This window comes from Zeugodacus cucurbitae, chromosome 2 (assembly GCF_028554725.1).
Source record: "Zeugodacus cucurbitae isolate PBARC_wt_2022May chromosome 2, idZeuCucr1.2, whole genome shotgun sequence".
NCBI lineage: Eukaryota > Metazoa > Arthropoda > Insecta > Diptera > Tephritidae > Zeugodacus > Zeugodacus cucurbitae.
The window spans coordinates 71,705,378-71,726,845 of NC_071667.1; the positions used below are offsets into that span (position 1 = coordinate 71,705,378).

A 21,468-nucleotide genomic window follows, 5' to 3' on the forward strand; every position below is an offset into this window, starting at 1 on the left:
CGCTTGCCAACTGCAACGAAGCATGTCTTTTGGTAACCGTTATGTAGTGTAAATACACGTATCTGCCAGCGCGCGTTGTTTATACTATACCTATCAGCCGACGCCTACACCGCTATTTTCTCACAAACGCTTGCTAATTAATTTGCTCGAAGCGCAAGCAACGCACGCGCATGCGTACAAAACGCCGGAAATCTTCACTGGTACAAGAAGTGGTTTACAAACAGCCAAGTGACTGACTCTTTGACTACTTGTGTTTACAAAATATTTCATTTAACCGTTATGCGGCATTTTAATGTTTTCGGGTGACTAACTTTGCGCAATTCCTCAGCATCGGAGTGCTGTTCGCGCGGCATTTGCATAATAAAATGCTTAGAAAACAATTAAAATTTATGCATCCGTGGCGCGCATGCGCCGCTGTCAGCAGGCTGGTTGGGAATGTTGTAGCCGTGTGTTCTTTAGTGTTATCTTAATTGATTTTTCTGTTTCTTTTTGGGAAAATGAAATATGGTCACCAGGCATTCACTACAACAACATGCGGCGAATTCCGAAAAGTAATTAAGTACGAGTATAAGGGAAGGGTTAGTAGTTAGAACCTCAGTGCCGGCAAGTGCTATTATATAATGCTAATATGTAGCAGCGAGGAGCATTAATTATGAAGGTATAGACATTAGATAATGTTTTTATTTTCATCAAATTGTTATGTAATCTGCTTTGCTAGCGCTCAACTCTAGCCTGAGACACCAAGCTGTAGGAGCTAGAGTTCATTAAACTATTATTTAATTATTATATTTTGTTCGCTCGTAGTAATAAAGAGTAAACGTGTGCAAACAAATTTAATTTTTATGCTTTTATGGCATGCAATTAGAGCTTTGTACCACTGTTTGGTTTTGAGCGCTCTTTTAGCGCCATAATAATTTCATTATGATCATATCATAAAGTGATTCACTATGTTATACTAATTAATTGTGGAAAATTTATAAAATGTGTGTGATTCTGTAATTTTATATTTCGAAAGCTCAGGTGGAATTAAAAGCTTTTATGGTGTGAAAGCTATCAAAAGCTCTTTATGAATAATAATTTCGAATTAGTAGAACATTTGTGATTCTGAAAGCTTTTTGTGTGAAAGCTCGAAAGCTCTAGTGAAATTAAAAGCTTTCACAATGTGAAAGCTCTCAATTTATTTTTAATTGCATCGAAAATTATAGTAAATTTATAAATTTTTATATGTTTTTAATTTTTTAAGAATATTGAAAATATTTAATACATTTTTGAAAGCTTAACTACTTCTCTATAGCCTTCAAATGTTTCAGCGCTCGCATATTTATATGTTTCTCAAATAGAAATCACCTAAACTCGCTATATATACATTTACTATTTAATTCACATTCTTCAGCAAACATTTTCCGCTTCTTCAAGAATCTCACCAAAGCTTCAAAGTGTCTACAAGTATATTAAATACAGAAAAGTGGCACAAAATCATTAAAAATGTAATCATGTCTATGTATATGTGTGTGTAGAAGGGTCGCTAATCCCGACAGCTTATTTGAAAGCAAATCAAATTGAAGTTTATTCCTTACAAACTAACTACTTTTCAATTGTAGCAAAACCGTTATACTACACAAAACAATAATAAAGCACATATGAAAGGAAACAAACAACAATAACAAACCAAAGAAAAATGCCGCAGCAGCATAGATAACAATTGCAATATAAAATCCCACACATGCCAGACATTACCAATCATTTTACGAGCCATCACAACAACACACAGAGTGAAAGAGCTTTCGTTAGAATGTTCATATAATCACTTAGAATTTCGTAATGCCGCATATCTTCGGTGATCACTGGAATTTCGCAATTAAATTGCAATTATTTTTTACACACACTCATGTGTGGCTTAAGTTTTCTCGAATTGGAAAGAAAGCAATTTCATTCTTTCACCAATCAACGAAGCGGCAAATGACCGATTAACACAAAATTTTTACTCGTAAAATTGAGCTTTATCTACTTTTGTGTTGTTATGAGGTTTTTTATGGTTTTTTCGTAGTCACAGTATTGCCATGCATTAATAGCATGCTAAATATTTGAAGCGCAGCAGTACCGTTAGTTGTGCGCGCTTTTAAAGCTTTTTAAGAAATTTCAAATTAATGAGATGTTTAGTAGATTTATTGCTGCAAAGAGTTAGTGATTATATCAGTTTCATAAGGTAACCTAAAGTTTAAGAATTTGTGTTTATGAACAACTCTTTAAGTTCTTTTTGTGGCGTTTAAGAAACTCTGAATTTATGCTTTTTTATTTTTTTTCCCCACGTTGGTGGTCTTTATTAACAAAATATTAATTAGAGTGGAAAAAATTGTGATTCTGTAAGTTTATTATGTGAAAGCTCTAAAGCTCTAGTGGAATTAGTAGCTTTTATTGTGCGAAAGCTCTAAAGAATTTGGATGTAAAATGAATTTGGGACAAAAAAAAAATGATTTCTGAAAGTTTAGTGAGTGAAAGGAGTTAGTAGCTATCATTCTGCGAAAGCTCTAAAAAAAACTTTTTTTTGGAAAAAAATGTATAGAAAAGTGAAAATACATAAAAAAAACTGTCAAAATGTGTATGCAGAACTCTATTTTTGTCAGTAGTGTACAAGATTAAACACAGAAATGTTCAATAAACTCGAGTTTATAGTTCAAATGCTTTTTTGAAATAAAAAAATGAAAAGAGAGTGTTTAACGAATCTAAATTCCAATTAAACTAAAGATGTAAAAAAATGAGTACAAACAAATTAGGCCGAGCACCATTCCAACACCACTCATTCCCATGAGTACAAATATCCAATCAGCAGCAATTGGGTCATTTGTAATAAAACAATGGGTACACCCATGTACAAAATTCCAAGAAGGAAGCGACCTTTACAACAAAGCGCATAAAATTAGAAATTTAGGTGGCCACAAATCTCATACGGATTTGAGGTAAAGAATGTTTGCGCACTTGTTGGCTGTCTGTCTGTCTGTTTGCCGTGCCACCAGCCTCTTTCTAACAAAGCTAACAAACACAGCTGCCCAAACAGCCACACTCAACATGTTTGCTTACCGATGAGGCGGTTGGTTGGTGCCTCAAATTGTTGAAGGCATACCAAATGCCAGTTAGTTTGTTTATTTGACAGTCATCAATTAATCAAAACGCATCACCGACCGACATTTCATCTCTTGCTATTTGCTAAGACACAAGCTTGGATGTAAATGAGCGCGCACACTCACACACACATGCAACAGCAACAACAACATGTAACCTCTTATTTACATGAGTGCTGTGTGCCTGTGCGTTGCTAGCTGAGAAAGTGCTGGCCTAATTTCACGCAGAGTCCAAATAGAACTCAATGAACATTGTTGAGGAACAAAACACAAAAAAAAGAAAATCGAAAATCAACAACAACAACAACAACTGAAACCCAACAATTTAACTCAAAATTGTGTCATTAAGTCAAGAGTATGGAAGAAGAAGCAGCTCACATAGCGTTTAGTGGCATGCAACCACAGCTTGTCGGCTAAGTACGAGTCAAAGAAAGTCTGCCACATGTCGAATGCCACATGTCGAATGCCACATTTGCATGCCACACACGTACTGCTGGTCACATCAGCACACGCACGCGTACAGAGATTATTGGTATGTGTGTCGGCCGGCGTAATGACCAATTGTGCCCATATCTAACAATGCGGAAAATCGTTGATTGTGCAGCAAAGGAATCATCTATCCGGTTAGCAGCAGGAACTATTGGCAACAATAGGCCAGAAGGCAGTCAGCATGTTGCATGTTGCTAGTTGTGCGTTGTTGTCGCATTTGACACTTGCCACCGGTTGGTGGCCTCAAACCGCCAAAGCCATTACTGCCAGACAAGCAAAAACAACAACAACAGCAGACACACACTTTACACTCATATTTACAAAACAAACAACAACAAAAAGTAAATACAAACAACCAAAACAGCATGTAACATCATCAATGCACTGTCAATGCATGCAACATGTTGCACATTGGAGTACATTTGCTGAGGACCTATGCAGATGCGTCTCTACACGCAATCGCAGGCGATGCATGAAAAACTAAAAACAAAAATGAAAATAAAAGCACACAACAACAACAACCATAGCGCATGTCATTGTGCCACACAACTCACATGCTATGTGTCCAACGCATTTAACCTCACCAACAACGAAGATCATGATCTCAACTCTCTAAACAAATCCAAAGAAAAGCGAGACACTGTCCAATAGAGTGTGACTTTTTTTAGCTTTTGAGGAGGGGTGGGGTCCAACAATATTTTAAAAGTACTTGCAACAAAAACTCGTTGACATTTAGGACAGCGAGTATGTTGTTAGCTGAATAGGTAAACTAGCGAGTAAGCGATCATTCGTTTCGTTAAAGGTGGCGTGGGGGAAATTGTTGTGAGGTTAGGCTAATAATTCAAATGCAATAACTTCAAGCAAGTCTTCATAATCTCTCCCATAATGCAGATACGTGTAGCTAATTCTTTATTTATAGCTCAGACTCTCCAAACCATACATGGATTCATGAGAACCTTGAGAGCTTTTCAAAAAATAATTAAATAAAAAGAAAATATATTTTATTTCAATCAAACTCTCTTAAATACTTAATAAATTTTATTAAAAAATATCGATATACAAAAAGTTATCGATAACATTACTACGAAATACTACGGTGTTTTTGAGTGTTCAATTTCAATATTTTTCAATTAACTACAAAACATTGCCGCTCAACTCGCAAATTATCGATTAATTTTCAGGTGTATATCGATTGCTTTCAAAAATATCGAAATTATATGTGTATATCGATATCCTTTTCAGTTCCTCTAAACTGAAATTTATAATTTAAATAATTTTATTTCTTATAATGAACTTTTAAATACCAAAACTTCAAAGAATTCTCGTTAAGAAAGTAATAAAAAAACAGCGGACACCTTCACCTACACCAAACGGCGCCACCAGATTTCATATTATCGACGCCAAACAACATTTTTGTTGTTATTAATGTAAAATAAGCAGCCAACTAACACAAAAAAGGCGAAACGTCATTACAGTAAAATGCAAAAATAACAAACGGTACTATGTCACTAACAACAACAACAACAATAATAGCAATAACAACAACAACCGCAGTAACTAGTCTTTACCGCCATTGTGGCGTTCCCAGGCGTTCAACAGCCAGCTACGGGCCACATGCCACAAGCTAAAAGCCGCACTAAAACGCCTTTAAGGCGAATGACAAGACGCAGGTGTCGAAGCAATGCAAAACAAACAAATAAACAACAACTAACTATAACTAACCTTAAACTATTGGCATTTGTATGTTTGTATGTTTGTATGTATACAGTAACCAATGCATTATCACCGCAATATTTACCGTTGCCAATACTACATGTCTCCAACGCCAATCGCTAAACACCAAATACCGAAGTGACCACAACGTGCCACGAAAAGCGCTACACAGCTCCCCCTCCCACAATGTCATTGCCACATGTGAGTTGCACATACATATATACATACTCATCTCGGCAGTTATCTACATACTTAAGATCGCATCACGCCATGTCGTCGAGTGGTATAAAAATCGTGATCTTACTCCTCTTTGGCCTGCGTGTTGTATGTATGTATGTACGAAGTATAAGCGTGTTGCTGCAACGCGCTTGATTATGTGGCATGCGGCATGCAGCATGTGGCTATTCTGCTGCATTCTTCTTCTTCTTCTTCTTTTTTTGATTTGCTGACTACTTCCCCCTTAATCATGCTTTGGTATTTCATCTTGCTCGCTTGTCACGCGTTGCTGGCATTGTTATTGTTGTTTGTTGTTGTTTTTGGCTGATTGCAATCATTGCTGTTTTGGTGTGATCAATGTGTTGACTTGGCTCTATGTTACTTTGTTTTTGTTTTTTTTGTACATTGGGTGTTGCGTTACATATATCAAATTTTAATGTGTTCGATATGTATATAAATCTGAATATTTATGTTTAACTTTGCTATATCTGCGATGATCGCAATTCTAATAAGTTGTTGTTATGTTGGGCACGATTTTAGAACTGTTATTTGTTATATAAGTTTGTGAGATTTGAGTATAAAACTGTACTTTTCGAGTGTATCAAGGCATGCCAGAGCTAATTTTCTCCAAGGATTCTCTCTTATCACTTTTTATAAATATTTTACAGTTATAGCATGAAATAATAAAAAAAATTTCACTCACCTGCTAAACCACTCATATTCTCACTCAAGTGTTTTCGATATATTATACCGATCTGCTACTTAAATATAGCAGTTTTACAGGAAATATCCGTTGGCAATTTTTAAGTATCGCCTATCAATATTTGACATAAACACTTATAAACATAAGCCACTTCAAATAACTCCGACCGTATGATTAACACTCAACGCGAGTGAGTTATTATTGTTTTTATCTGAAATTAAAGAGAAAGAAGAAGGGTAAAATATCAAATTATAGCAAATAAAAAGCAAAAATTTGTTATTTTAATAGAGAAGAAGGTGAGAAATATAAAATTTCGTACAACTAGTTAACTAAATATTAGAGAGTGACGAATCGAACACACAACTGGTATAAAAGTGACGAATTGGGATAATCTCATATCTATTTGATTGTAAAATTTCAAATAAAGCGGTTTCCAAACATAAGCCACAAGCGACTTGCTAATTCTAAGAGAGTGACGAATCGAACACACAACTGGTATAAAAGTCATAAAATGGCATAATCAAAAATAGTTATTATATAGCCCGTTTGTCAATTTCAATCAAGTTTAGATAATTTTATACCAGTTTGTCACATTTACACCAGTTTATTTAAATAATTTTCTAAAAAAAAAATGTGAAACTTTCGATTTCACTACTAGAATATACAATTTTCACCTACTTAAGCAACATATAATTAACTTTCTATTAACACTAACCTACTTATTTTAGTTAAAAGTTGATTTCTCTAGTTATCATAACCCTCAAGCAACTTATTTTCTATTGAAAATATTATTAAATTCCTCTGCATTCTAAAAATATACCATTTCAAAGCAAACGTCTCACGCCAAGTTGTCAACAACTTTTTCAACGCTTTTGCTACAGTCACTCTTCGTGCAAACCTTTAATCCTCGTATCACTTCCTGTGCTATAAATATGCATACAAACGTAGTGTACTCGTATATGTGTCATGTCATCAAACGCCAGGCATAAAAGACAAGCAAGCTCCAGCAACTAATTATAGCGCCAACAACTTTGCTTAGTAGTTTTTTTTATAGCCACGGGCAGGATTACTTTTATTTTATTACTGTTTCTACTAGCTTTTTTGTGATAAAGTCCAATCAGTCATTAGCAATTGCGAGCAATATGTTGTATGCGATATTTCCGGGCTGAGGTGATGTTGATGGAGGTAATAAATGCGTACAAGCAACAACTAGAGTGTGCATAGTAATAAAAGGCAACCCAGTAGGAGGGTTTTTAAATTACAGATTGAGTGGAGATTGGAGAGTGAAGAGAAAAAAAATCACAACTAGTTACAAACAACTTCTAATAAGACCAGTTCAACATTTTACTATTTTATTCATCAAATTGCTGTTTTCTAAAAAAAAATCGTAACTAGTTACCAACTACTTCTATTCGGACCAGTTCTGGAACTAGTTACCAACTAATTCATTTGGAACTAGTTTCTACCAATTTACTCAAAAAAACTATAATGAACCATAAACTTATTTTTTTTTAATTTCAACTCACACAAAATCTCTACTGGGTTACATGCAACATGTTGCAAGCATATCACACACTCACTACAAGACATTTTAACACAACGCGTTATAAATAAATTAGTACAAATTGTAACAAGCGTTGGTTGTTGTTAATATGCTTCTTCTTCTTCTTCTGCTTATACCGGGACAGTTGCATTTTCATTAGACACAGACATGCACAAAGGCACACAGCAGGATAGCAATAGTGATTTGTGGCAAAGTCAGGCGATATGTAATGTGTCGAGTGCTGCGTCGTTTTTAACAAGCTTGTCAGCTTAATGCGAACTTGCCACACATTACTTCAAACACACACTCATACATAGACAGGACTAGCGTCAAACTTCCAAGCGCGTGTGTTGCTTCCTTAGTTCTTCTACATTTTTTTGCTTTTGTTGCGGCTTCGAGTGCTACACGTAACATTTTAATACCTTTCGTTGTGGATTTAATGACTGTTAGTGCAACAGTGAATTTGATTAGAACAATTTCGTAGACATGACAGCCGCCGGGCTGTTGGACGGCGTTGCAATTGTTGTTGTTGTATGTGTCTACATTATCTGTAATATACCACGATTTAATATACTTATCTATATATTTGACTGAAATGTGTGGCACTTCTTAGCAGCAATGAGTTCATTGTAAGCATTTGGCGAAGAGTTGTGGTACTAGAATTTTTCGGACAATAATCATAATATCAAGAACTATGCATAGAATTGAATCTGGCATTTTCTCTATTTACTTCGTCTATCTGGATTCCAAAGTCCTTCATACAACTTTTTCCAATAGATCAAATTGTATTTTGGACCTTGAAGCGGTTCTTATAATAAAACATTGCCTACATTTAGGCGCATAACTCCTATAGCATCAAAGAAATGCACCTACAACAGCTTAGTTAATTTAATCATTGGTATTTCTGCTCTAAAAACTGCAATAAACTTACAAAAATAATTCGTTGCCTACAATTAGGCGCTACAATCATTATTTCTAGCAAAGACACGCGCCTAATGCGTTAAAGAAAATGTATTTAGTGTAGAATTCGCCATAAAAGTATACAGCAGTGAAAATCAAATTGTTTCTGATCTGCAAAGCAACTTTCTTAAAATAATTTTTTACCTAAAACAGAGGTTTTTTACCACCAAAGATACACATCTAAAGCGACTAGGATTTCATTATATGAATACCTATTCTTCTCAAATTCTAATCCTTTCTCCATAACTCATTAATTCGCATACAATTCGCGCTCTTCTTGCTCGCCCATCTCAATTACACCGTTTTTCTGCGCTTATCTGCATTTATCTGCCATTGGCCGTGCGCCGAACGCTCATCGGTAGGCAAAAGACTTTGCAAATATCCCATTAGCTGCACAATAATCTCAAGCAGGAAATCGTGTAGTATGCGCGATAATCCATGCTGGTCATTTTCCATTTTTATCTTGACATAGCTAACACGCCATTGAAATAATTGTAAGCATATCAACGCATAAATGTTGGCTGCACCCCCCCACACCTCCACTCTTGGTGCACACACGTACTTTTGATGTGGCAAGTGTTCATGCCTGCTGGTTGCAACAAATTTATGCAATCTTAGCAATGCCTTAATGATCAAATGCCGCTGCAGGGAAGACACTCACATACATACATACATATATATTTGTTCCACACGCCGACTCGTTTTACACTGCGAACCGCACTTCAGTTGGGTGGCAATGGACCAGGTCGAGACACAGGTTTTCTATAGTTGTTGTTGTTCTTCTGTTTTCTTCTTGTTATTGTGGGTAAATTAATATTGTTGCGCAATTGCTGTACATGCTACTCACTCACATTGTTGTTGTTGCTGTTCTTGTTGTAAGCATTGCGTGCGAAAGCAGCAACGCGTCTTCCGCAAACAAAAAATCAAAACAAAGCGTAGAACTAAACCATAAAAATCATATATACAAAGCAAGAGATATATAGCATAGTGCCAAACAGCTGCCATTAAAACAACAAAACAAACAACAACACAATCACACTTCGCGCGTTCATTGCTCGCTGCGTTGCGTAGAACACGTTGGGAGTGCTTGGTGTTGTGGCTGCTGCTGCTGACCAGATCAGCAATGTGATAATTATAAAATGCTGGCGGAGAGGCGCACTAAAAGTCGCAACAACAACAACAACAACAATTACTACAACAACAGCAGTAACAGCAATAGAATATACAGCCTGTGGCAATTTGACCTGTGCAGCCAGTTGGTAGAATTGCACGCCGCATTCGATATGTATTTATGTTTGTATGAGTGTGTATATTTATGTTTTGTGAGTGGCAATTGGCCAGGCGATGCGTGAAGGTGCCAGACCAAAACGGCACCGCGTACGAGTCTGCGGCCACAACACTTGCAACATACATCCATACATACGCACTTGCGCAGGCGTGCAATTTCAAGATTCTACCGTTCATCGGCCATGGCAACCGTTGTTTCGCTACTTTCTGTTGTTGCTTCTTCTTCTTCTTATATTTCTTGTTTTTCTAACGAGTTGATTGAACTCTATTTACTCCCTTGACTTGTTTGTTTTGGTGGCTAGCTTTATGTTTGTTTGTATATTTGTATTATACTTAGTTGTTGCAGCCAAAAATAGCGAGTAGCATCAAATTGAATTTGAAAACAATAACAACAACATCTCATTTCAAGGAATCGAATTTCTAGTAGGAAATATGTGCATGTTGTAAGTATTAGTGAGTGAGGTAGGTCATTACTCCTCAATAGTATAACTGAAGTGCCTTAGTCTAGCTTATTAGTTAGAAAATTATCCAAAAATCAAAATTTAAGCATTTTGAAATTTTTATAAAAATTAAAATTATCAGAAAAAATATTTTTCCTTTTAGAAATTTCAGCCTTAATTCATAATTTAACTACAGAACTTCATTTTACTTCGACTAATACTCCGTTGACTCCTCGTAGAAGAGTTTGACTAAAGAAAGTGGCTAGCAAAACTCAGTTACTAAGAATCTTATACAACTCTACAACTCTCTGCCACCGACAGTTATCGACTGAGTAGTTCAATATTACCCGAAAATAGTAAAAAAAATTGTCATATCTCTTAACAATTTCCGAGAACTAGCGAAAAATCAGTCTGTTTGAGGTTCTGAGAGCATAGTTCACATCATATAAAGTTTACTGTTAGAGTACCGATAGTCTGAGAACTTTAAAATTAAGCTCTTATTGGCACTTCAAGCAGCTCTAGCTACTTCAAGGAACTCTCTGAGACCGATCATTAAAAATAATTATCTTACAATGTAATCTATTGATCTTGTGAAGTGCTCAATATGATCTTGCGAGGTGATCAAGCTGATCTTAGTATCTAAATAGTTCATATATTTTAAATGTTTTACTCTCCTAGGTAGACGTTTATTCAAAAACTTACAGAAATTTCAAAGAAAAACTGAAGAATATGAAAAAAGATATATCAGTAAAAATATTGAACAGCACTTTTCTATTGATCGAGAGCATAGAACAGGCTGTTTCAATAATTGTTTTCTCTCCAAGAAGTGCAAGAAAATAAAATAACGAATTTTCTTCAAAGCAATAACTCAAATTTTAGATCGAGATCATACAAAAAACTGATAAAGCTACAAAAGATAAATTCAGAAATTCAGAAAATTTATCTTACTGATCTTAAAGATGATCGTGATTTTTATTAATTTTTTGTTGTTATCTCACATTTTTAAAAATATACACAAGTTGATTAATAATTTTAAGCGATCTTAAGATAATAAAAACTTCCGCAATTCTGCTCTTAGCGCATACAATGTTGCTGTGCTCTAACCACTATCAAACCAGCTGATAATGATCATATGAAACTTGGTTGTTCTAATATTTTTTTTTTGTTTTTCTTTGTGAATTCTATTTTTAAACACGCATTAATCTATTGCAATTTATCAACAAAAAAATTTAACTCGTAAGCAAATACAAGCCAGCTGTTGGCGGAACGAATGCGGAAAGCGAGTCGGGTGCGTGTCTGTGATGTGATCGCACGGTGTAAATGATCGCATTGCGACCGTTAGTTGTTAATGATAACAGCGTATGGATTACATAAGATTAAAAATAGAAATAATTGCATATAAAAATACAAAAAATAATTAAATTAAATTAACACAACAACAACTGCAAAGAAACGAGTTGTTGCCGAAAAGCCAACCGACCGACCGACCGTCAGTGTCAAGTTGTGTTGTTGTCAACGCGGCTTTGCGATTAGCGCCGCTGCCGTATCAATGGCAACTAGCAACAACAACTAGAGCTAGGCATAAAGCGACTATAACTCAACCGGCTAACCATGTCCATGCAAACTGTGTAATAACGACGACGTCGCGGCAATTGGCAACCAGTTTAAGTTGCCACTTTGAGCGCAGGCACGAAAGCGCAATTTATTTTCGCGCAACAAATTGTTGCACTGATTGCATGGCACTTTTTTTTATTAACTATTACGAAGGCGAGTTGTTGCTGTTGTTGTGTGTAGCAAGTTGGTAATATTGCATGTTGCATAAAAATGCATGTTGTTGTTGTTGCATATATACAAGTTGCTGTTGTTGTTGCTTTTTGCTCTCCTGTTGATTACCTAACGAAATTAAATAACACATTGCCACATAGCTTGTTGCAAGTTAATTAACAGCCATTGCATGTGTTGCAACACGTTGTGGCACTTCGGCTGCTGTTGACCACAGCCAAATGGCGAGCTAATAATAATTCAGCTTCGGCGTCAAAACGCCGCATGCAACTAAAAATTGAAAAAATGTCAGCAGCATTTCCGCACAACAACAACAATAACAATAATCGGCGGCGCTGTTGCAAAATTTATTGCTGCACGCAGGCACGCGCCGGTCGCATAATGAATGGTTGCGCGTGCGCAAGTGACATTCGCGCAAATAATGTTGGCCCACAATAACGGCCACAGTATAAGCAGCAGCAACAGGCTAACTGAGGGCTAATTGTGGCAGCATTGTGGGCAAACAAAAAAAAAATAAATAAATTCAACTCAGAAAAACGCCGGCGACTTAACGCTCGATTTGATTAACTGCCATGCGCACAGCGGCCAACAATAACAAACAACAACAACCACAATACCAACTAGCAGCAACTAACTCATAATAAAGTGGCAATAAACAACAATGAAATTGGTTACAGTGCTTGTTGCTGCTATTGTTGTTGTTGCTACTGCTCATTCGCTGATTGCACGCTTGGCGCTGTGCACTCAAGCATTGACAAATGACCAATTCAATGCGGTGCGACAGCGCCAACAACAACAACAAGCTAAACAAATAAAAGAAAAAAGTGGACGCATTGCAGCGGTTTTCACAGTGAGTATGTGTGTATGTGTGTTTGTTTGTTGTTGGCAATGACATTGGCATTGACTGGCTTGACGGCGACACAACGTGCAGCGCTAACGGTAATTTGTTCGGTGTATAATGCGCTTCATTTGCTGCTGCACTCACGCACATTCACACGCTCTGGTGGCAAAGTCAATGCGGCATGACGGAAACAAAAACAGCAACAACAATAAAAATAATAATAAAAACAATAACAAAAATAATGGAGTGCGCCAAGTGTGCAGCTGGCGCCAATTTGTTGCTGAGTGCAATTAATCAGTGTGACTTTGTTGCGGGTTTCTTGTTGTTGGGTGCGATTTCGTTCAGCTGAATTTTATGACTGTAATTCTTAACTAATTTATGAAATTATGTTTACTTAAGGTTGACAAAATTATTACAGGAAATTTTTGAATATTTCTTAAAATAAAGGAAAGAAAATTAAAAATTTTATTGAAAAATTTGTTGTTGTTGTATTAGTAATATTTTTTTATAACTTGATAATTTTTGTGTATTTATTTTGCCTAAATCGTGCAAATTATGATTGTATTAGTCGTCCGTTTGGAGAATATTGGGACTATTGTTGGATGATATTGGAAGAAGCCGTTATGTAATCGTAGAAGAAGTCTTTAAAAAAGCTTTAGAAAGCTTTTTTTGATTTTTCTAAAATTTTTTTTAATTTTAAGACATTATGTAATCGTAGAAGAAGTCTTTAAAAAAACGTTCGAAAGCTTTTTTGAATTTTTTAGTATTTTTAATCAAATAAAAATTTATTTTAGTTGTAATTAGTTGTTTTTTAATGCTCAGTTGTTCTTTGATTACTAATTTTTCATGAGTACTTCTAATAACAACAACCAAATAGTCAAATTATCAAACTGAGATTTAAATAAAAATATGAATATCAAGTTTTATGTTCAAAAATGCCATTTTGATGTCTAAAATCATAAGTTTTGGCAAAATTTCGAAAAAAAAATTTAATAAATATCAATTAAAATTGTATAACAATTATTTAGAATGAAAGCTATTTATTTTGAACATATTGTCTATAAGGTTAGGTTAGAAATCAGATCTCTCCATATACAGAAGATGTCAATTGGCAAGTATAGACAATATTTGGGATAAACAGCAGGGCAACACTGTTTTTTTTTAATTCTAAGATACAAAAACTTCAATTTTAATTCTATAAAAATATTATAAAATTATTTTAACAACATAAAGACTGTTTTCACTCATTAAATTAAACCATAATTTAAGCAGTCAAGAAGAAATGAATAAATTATATGAACTTCATGATATTCATTCTAATTAATTCTAAAAATATATATTAAAGAGAAATGAGAAAAAAATAAATTCTTTCCTCATAAATACATTTTTATGTGTATTAAAGCTAAAATATATATATTATGCCAAGCAACCAAGCCACTTATGCTGGGAATGAGGCAACCGTAAGCGCACACGCATGCAATTGTTTTAAATAACTACACAAACAACAACGCATTTCAACTTCACTTCAACCAGTTACATATTAATGGGCGTGTAAGTTTACATAGCGACACAGCAACAAAAGCCACGCTGATATCTCAACGCTGCCACCACATTTTTGCCTGCTGCTGATGCGCTGTTGTTGATGGCATGATGATGGGTTTTATTGCATGCTACTGCAATGCTATGCGGCGCGCAACTCCACCTACTGCGCTGCTACTTCTACTTCTATCTACTACTTCTGCCTCTTCTTCTTCTTCAACTTTTGCTTATTATAATTGCTATTATCTGCAATGTTACCGAGTGATTTGTTGTTGTTGCGGTAACTGCTGCTGGTGGTTGCTTGCATTGTGTTGTGTTGGCTTTTGGCTGTGTTGCATGCGTTTGTTGGTTGCAGCCACATTGTGTTGCTGGCGCAGCAGTTAAGCGTTTGTTGGCGGTTGAGGTCGCACTCAAGCCGGCTGCGGAAGACTGAAGATGGCTACAGTAGACAGTACAACGGACTGGCAAATTACAAGTATGCCCGAAAGTCATAGACGAGATCAAGTTGGTGGCAAGAATGGATGCATGAGTACAAGTGTGTGTATGTAAGTGTATGTATATACATATATATGTGTGTTTGTGCCACCACCGCTTAAATATGCGCCAACAAGTTAATAGCGTTGCGCTCCAGCTTGAAATGTTGTGGGGTGGCTCCAAAGTCATCGCTTGCCTCAGACTTTATTTGCAGTTTTCCACATTTATTTTATTTTTTATTTTCTGCTACTCGCTTGTGATCTTCTTCCACACACACACATACTCACACACATCCGCGAATTTATGCGAATTATTTATTTACTTAGAATTAATTTTGGTGTGCTTGCCACAGCCGCGGAGATGGAGTTGCATGTCAAGTTGTGGTTGTTATTGTTGTTGCTTTGCTTGCTGCTGAACTTTCGCCAAGGCATCTGTGTATAAATACATATTATAAATTTTAATGGCATCAAATTAAGATGTAGTGCAATCATATTCGCATTCGTGCGCTCCACCAACTATTGTTTATAATGCAGCTATACAAATATATATATGTGTGTGTGTTTATAAGTATTCGTGCGACAGCTAAGTCAACCATGGCAACAGCTTGTGTTGACAGCAACAATAACAACAAATATTTCGCCTGAATTTCGTTTGTTTCTGCAATCAAAGTGGTTCAATTCAGTGTTCTCTCTTGTTGTTGTTGTTTTTGTAAGCTACCTTGGCGTATCATTATTTCGAATTGCATATGAATACTTCGTACGCTCAGTATTCCCAGTGTGATTATCTTTTAGTTGTTTGTGGCGCATCCCCTTTAGCCTCGACTGTATGTCAGGCGGCGCCTTCCGTTTTCCGTGAAATTTATTGTTGTTGTGTGCAGAAAGGTTGCCACTACTGAAGAACAACTTGTATGCAGTTGATATTCTAAAAGAACTTTAAATTTAAAATCTCGCTTGCAAAAGTGAAGAAGAAGTATGAAAAATATTTTCTACAACAACAAAAAACTAATATTAATAACAATAACAATAATAATTAAAAATCTATATTTTTCTATAAAATTTTTTTAAAATAATTCTCAATATTTTTTTTTTAACAAAAAAAATAATTAAAAAATGTTATCATTCAAAAAATTTATTTTTAATAAAAAAAAAAAATTTTAACTAGAAAAATGCAGTACAAGTGTGTGTATATAAGTTTTAACTAGAAAAAAAAATTTTTCTAATTTCATTTTTTTTTTTCAATATTTGCTACAACAACAAAAAAATATTTATAAATCCACAAAAAATAATTAAAAAATTTTATCTTTAAAAAAAATTATTTTTAATTTGAATTTTTTTTTTTATTTAAAATTTTTTTTTTAATTTTAACTTTGTTTTTATTTAAAAAATTTTTTTTCAATATTTTCTACAACAACAAAAAAATATTTACAAATCCACATGCTTCAATAAAAAAATTATTTTTTCTACTTTAACCCTTGCCACCAATCTATCACTTAAGCGTAACTAGTTAATACCGTTTTAAGTTCTTGTTGTTGTAAACATTAAAAAAATATGTTTTCAATTTAATTCAATTTTCAACCACTAACTGCCACAACACATATTATTAGTTGTTATACATATTTATGTTTCCATATTTGCTCATAAAAAATAATAACAACAAATTACTTGCAACGCCGTTTTTTGTAATTGCTATTGTTGTTGTTCTTACCAATATTTTAAATTAAATATTATCAATGCTATGTACATTTATTTTTTCTACACTTTATGTTTTTTTTGTTTTTATACCCATCTACTCTATTACATGCAATTATTGTTGCCACAGTTTTATGCCTGCCATTGCATAAATTGATATGTAGCCAGCTATTAGTTATGTATGTGTGTGTGTTTTTATGTATTTATGATGCCTCAAAGTCTCTTTGCAGCGCAAATTTTTCCCATATGATATGGTCTTTCATAGTTGTTGTTTGTCCGTGTGGCAAGTTCGCTTCTAAGAAGTCTTATATAAGATTCTGTACGTATATGTATGAACTTATATAATTTATTTATCTTCTTTTTACTCTCTTTTTACATTATTTTTTTTGAGCATACTCTTTGCTTCTTGACTTTTCATCATACACATACATTTGTTTAACTTTTTCTCAGCACTGTAGTCTACGCCAATTTTCCATGCCATAATATATAATTTTATCGCAGATATAAGCCATTGCATGCATAATGCAATTTTCGTTGCACTGCTTGCAAATTGTTTGATCTGTATACCAAGTGACTTAATGTGCGTCGGTCAGTCAGTCAGTCAGTCATTGAGTTGTTTCCTGTGCATACAAAATTTATGTGGTTAAGTGCAACAACTACAAAAACAATCAAATATAGATATGTATAAAAATGTAATTTAATAGCTTCACATTTAAAGTCAACCAAGTCACTTGGTTATTGGAACTTCTTCTGTAGGAGCAAAGTTCATTTAACCACAGATCATTTGATTTATGAAGAATCTTAGTTCATATTAACATATTTGAATAAACTGGATCTCACTCTAAATATTGGTTAAAGTTGGATAAATATTTCTTATTGCTTGCAAAGCAGTTTTAAATATTGATTAAAATATTTTTGTAACATTAAAATTTAAAGTTAAATAATTATTAAAATAAAATTATGAAAATTTTTGAACGAAAATCTAAATTTTTTATTAAAAAAAAATTAAAAAAAAATCAGTCAGTTTATTAAAAACTAAGATATGCCACACAACAACAACAACAATCGAATGCTTCACCGTTAACTTTTTGATATTTGAAGAACAAAATGCAAAACGAAAGACTTAAGACACGAACTTCCCTCAACATTGCTTGCTGAAAAAGTGGTTCGCAGGCATTGCCAACACAACCGTTGCCTTACGCTATTATTTTGTCGCTAATATATGCATTTTATGCGCAAACATGTTCCATAAATGTCGGTCTACGCCCACTCAGAAGCTTGTTTGATGCTGCATATGCAGATTTGGAGAGGGAATGTGCAAGTGTGAGTTGCTCTAGATGTCTTAGCAGGCAAGTGTTAGTGTTATTAAAGAGACAGACAAGCGATTATAAGCGTTTAAACAAATATATTCAATATTTTTCCCCTTTTTTTTAAATATTTTTTGTTGTTGTTTCGGTAGCAAAATATAAGAATTATTGACAAGACGAAAATTACTTAAATAAAAATATATAAATTGCAATAATAAATGAAATTTAATGTTTAAATATAGTAAGTAAATTAAAAATAATAAAATTTATTTATTTAAAATAAAATTAAATTAAATTAATAAATAGAAACGAAAAACATTAAAATAAATTAAATTAACATTTAAAAAAAATTAAAAAAAAAAATTATTACTAAATCACCACTTCATCATACTAATTTATCACATCGCCATTCAGCGCTTCCTGCAACACAAAAAAACACACTCTAGCAATTAACCGGCGAATAAGTTGTTGCAAACCAAAACAGCATGACACAAACTGTCAGCGCATAACAATTTGTTAGCGGCAATCTTACAAGCATGCATGTGTTAGCAAACACCAACGAAGCAGACAGCCAGATACACACACTCACTCAAAGAAACACACACAAACACACTTGATGTTGTTGCAACAGCGGCTGCTCGCATTCAAATTGTCGGCCTTTATATTTGTTGCAAGTTCACATTCTACAAGTTCATTATGTACACACAGATGCAGCCTTCATTGCGACTGCAACGATTAACTACAGCATAACAACAACAGCAACGAAGAAAATTGGTTGAAATGCACAAACATTTGCTGTACAAATTTGTTGCATATCTTTTTACACTGCAGTGGAGTGTTTGTTGTTGTTGTGCCTCTTGCTTCTTACCATTTTTGCCGCTGCATTGTAATTGTTTTTGTTGTCTTGTTGTTGTTACTGTAGCATGTTGCAGTTATTACGTGATAATGACATGTTGCCAAAGTTAACTGGATTGCTGTGCGGCTAGTCACTTGCCATTATTATTGTTGTTGTTTAGTTCTTATACGCGTCTTTGCAACATTTGTTCGTATCTTTATTGCCATTTTTGTTATTTGTAGCGGCAAATCTCCGAAAATTTACAGCTTTCATTGTCAATCTTATTCGCATTATTGCTGTTGTTGTTATTAATTTAACACTCTTTTGTAATTTTTGGCATATTTTGATCAGTAGTACAACAAAGAAATTATAATAATATTTTTTTTTAAATAAATCGATATAATCACTGGTTTTATTATTCGAATTTTTACTAATCAATCTATTTTTTTCTTATCATTTTAGCTCCCCTACAAGATGCAACTGAAATCCAACAATACACAGGTACGTGGAATTAAGATTTAATTATGGATAATATATTAAAATAATAGCAATGGAGTTAAGGACTCAGCAAGGTTCCAAACCATAATTTAACTGAGATCCCTACCTAAATAGGAAAATTTCACAGATCATGAGGCCCTTTTTTGATACAATATTTTGCTCGTTGTTAGAAATTATTGCCTTAAGGGAGGGGTCTGGGTTTCAGAGCAAAAAAAAAACATTTCTTTTGTGATTTTTTATCTCAAATATCGATTAAGCAATTTTATTCAAACCTTCTATACATTATTGAGCATAGTTTTGACTATGTTCTGTAAATTTTTCATTCAAAAATATTAAACCATTAGCCCGTGACAGAGCTTCCCCTAGGACGTCTTGAAAAAAAAAACAATTTGCGGTGTTCACTGTAACTCGGCCGGAAATTATCCGAAAATGAAAAACCATAAAAATTTAGTTAAATTTTAAACAAATCTTCCCCCCAACGTTCTCTGATTATTTTTTTTTATTTAAAAATTTTTGGCGACCATCTAAAGTGTGAACCGTTATTTTCGACTAAAATTTCCGCCATTTTCAGGGTGGGAAACACCCTTAATGTTAAAAAAAAAATTAATAAACGTAGGGGGGAGGTATTTTATATGAAGAAAATGTGTACCAAATTTAAAATGGTCGAGTAATTTTCCAATGGCAGTGAACACGGACTTCAAAAAAGTAGTTTTGAGAAAAACACGTTTAAAGCTGCACTGCAATCCCAACCGCCCGTAGCTGTTAGAGTTAGAGCGTTAAAGGCCCCGAGACTAATTATACAATAACTTCAAAAATATTGCTTAGATCGGATTAAAATTTTGAGAACATATTATTGAAATGATAAACAATAAGATAAAACAAAAAAACTTCGATTTTTCGAAAGTGAAAACCCAGACCCCTCCCTTAACTTAGCTGACATTTAGTGAAGACACAATCTGAACTAGTTTGAGAAATGTTACTCATAGCTCCGCATATAGTACATAGTTCCGCATATAGAGTACCCTTTAAAGCTTATTATTCAAGCCTGACAAAGCAAAAACGCCTTTGCCCCAACCAAACAACTTCACAAACTTTAGATCAATATTTAAAAAAATATAGTTCGTTAGCTGAAAAAACTCTTGAATCACATCATGGATACCTAACGAGTAAAATTTGACTATTTTCCTTACCATTTCTTAAAGATCTTGAGAGCGTGACAAAAATACTAACAACGCGACAATATTTCTGAGCATAGTCAAGGTCTTTCAATACCAGAATATAGTCATACTTATCTCCATATTCTATATCAATTATTTATTATATTTATTATTATAATTATTTGCAAAGCAAAGCACACAGCTTAACAGCAAATAATGACTGCCACTGCTACAAATGCATTAAACGCCTCTAAGCGCACATTCACAGCTCATTTAAACGATTCAAATTGCCACTTAGAAAATAATGTAACACTATAATAAAACATAATTAACCGCAATTGAGTTGTTGAACAGGAAAAAAAAGAAGTAAATAATAAAAATAAAAAAGGAAAAAAAATAAAAATGAAAAATATATAAACAATAAAAAATATATAAAAAAATTATGGGAAAAAATATTCAAAAAATTAAAATGTATTAACTGTCCAAATGCTTCTGACAGTCACACCTACCTTAGCAAAAACTAACTGCAAAGAAAAAACACACAAATAATGACATTAGCTTGTCTGATTGCCATAACTAACAATGCACATACATACAAACAAACCAACAACAACATAGAGAACAACATTAAAAGCTTGAAACGGCAAGCGATAATCCATTTGACACCTCGATTCAGACAGTTTCTCATAAGCGCCAAAGAGAGCTGTGAAAATCACAACTTCAACTGAATGTCTTGCAACCGCCTCCACCCGCTCGGCACTCATAAATTATGGTACACTTTTATGGCCTTTTATTGCATTCAATTTTTATTACCTTACTTTATTTAATTTTTTTATACATTTGCTTGGCAAGCATTTTTATTTTTATTTGATACAAA

At 34.1% G+C, this 21,468-nt stretch overlaps 1 protein-coding gene across 1 annotated transcript in view; it reads left to right on the forward strand.

The window, feature by feature from the left end:
- Positions 1-21,468, forward strand: part of LOC105209219 (mucin-19) — a 109,522-nt gene that overhangs the window by 72,231 nt on the left and 15,823 nt on the right. Inside the window, exon 3 of the mRNA XM_054229699.1 lies at positions 19,399-19,437. Coding sequence (XP_054085674.1) covers positions 19,399-19,437 — 39 coding nt within the window. The remainder of the gene's footprint in view (positions 1-19,398; positions 19,438-21,468) is intronic.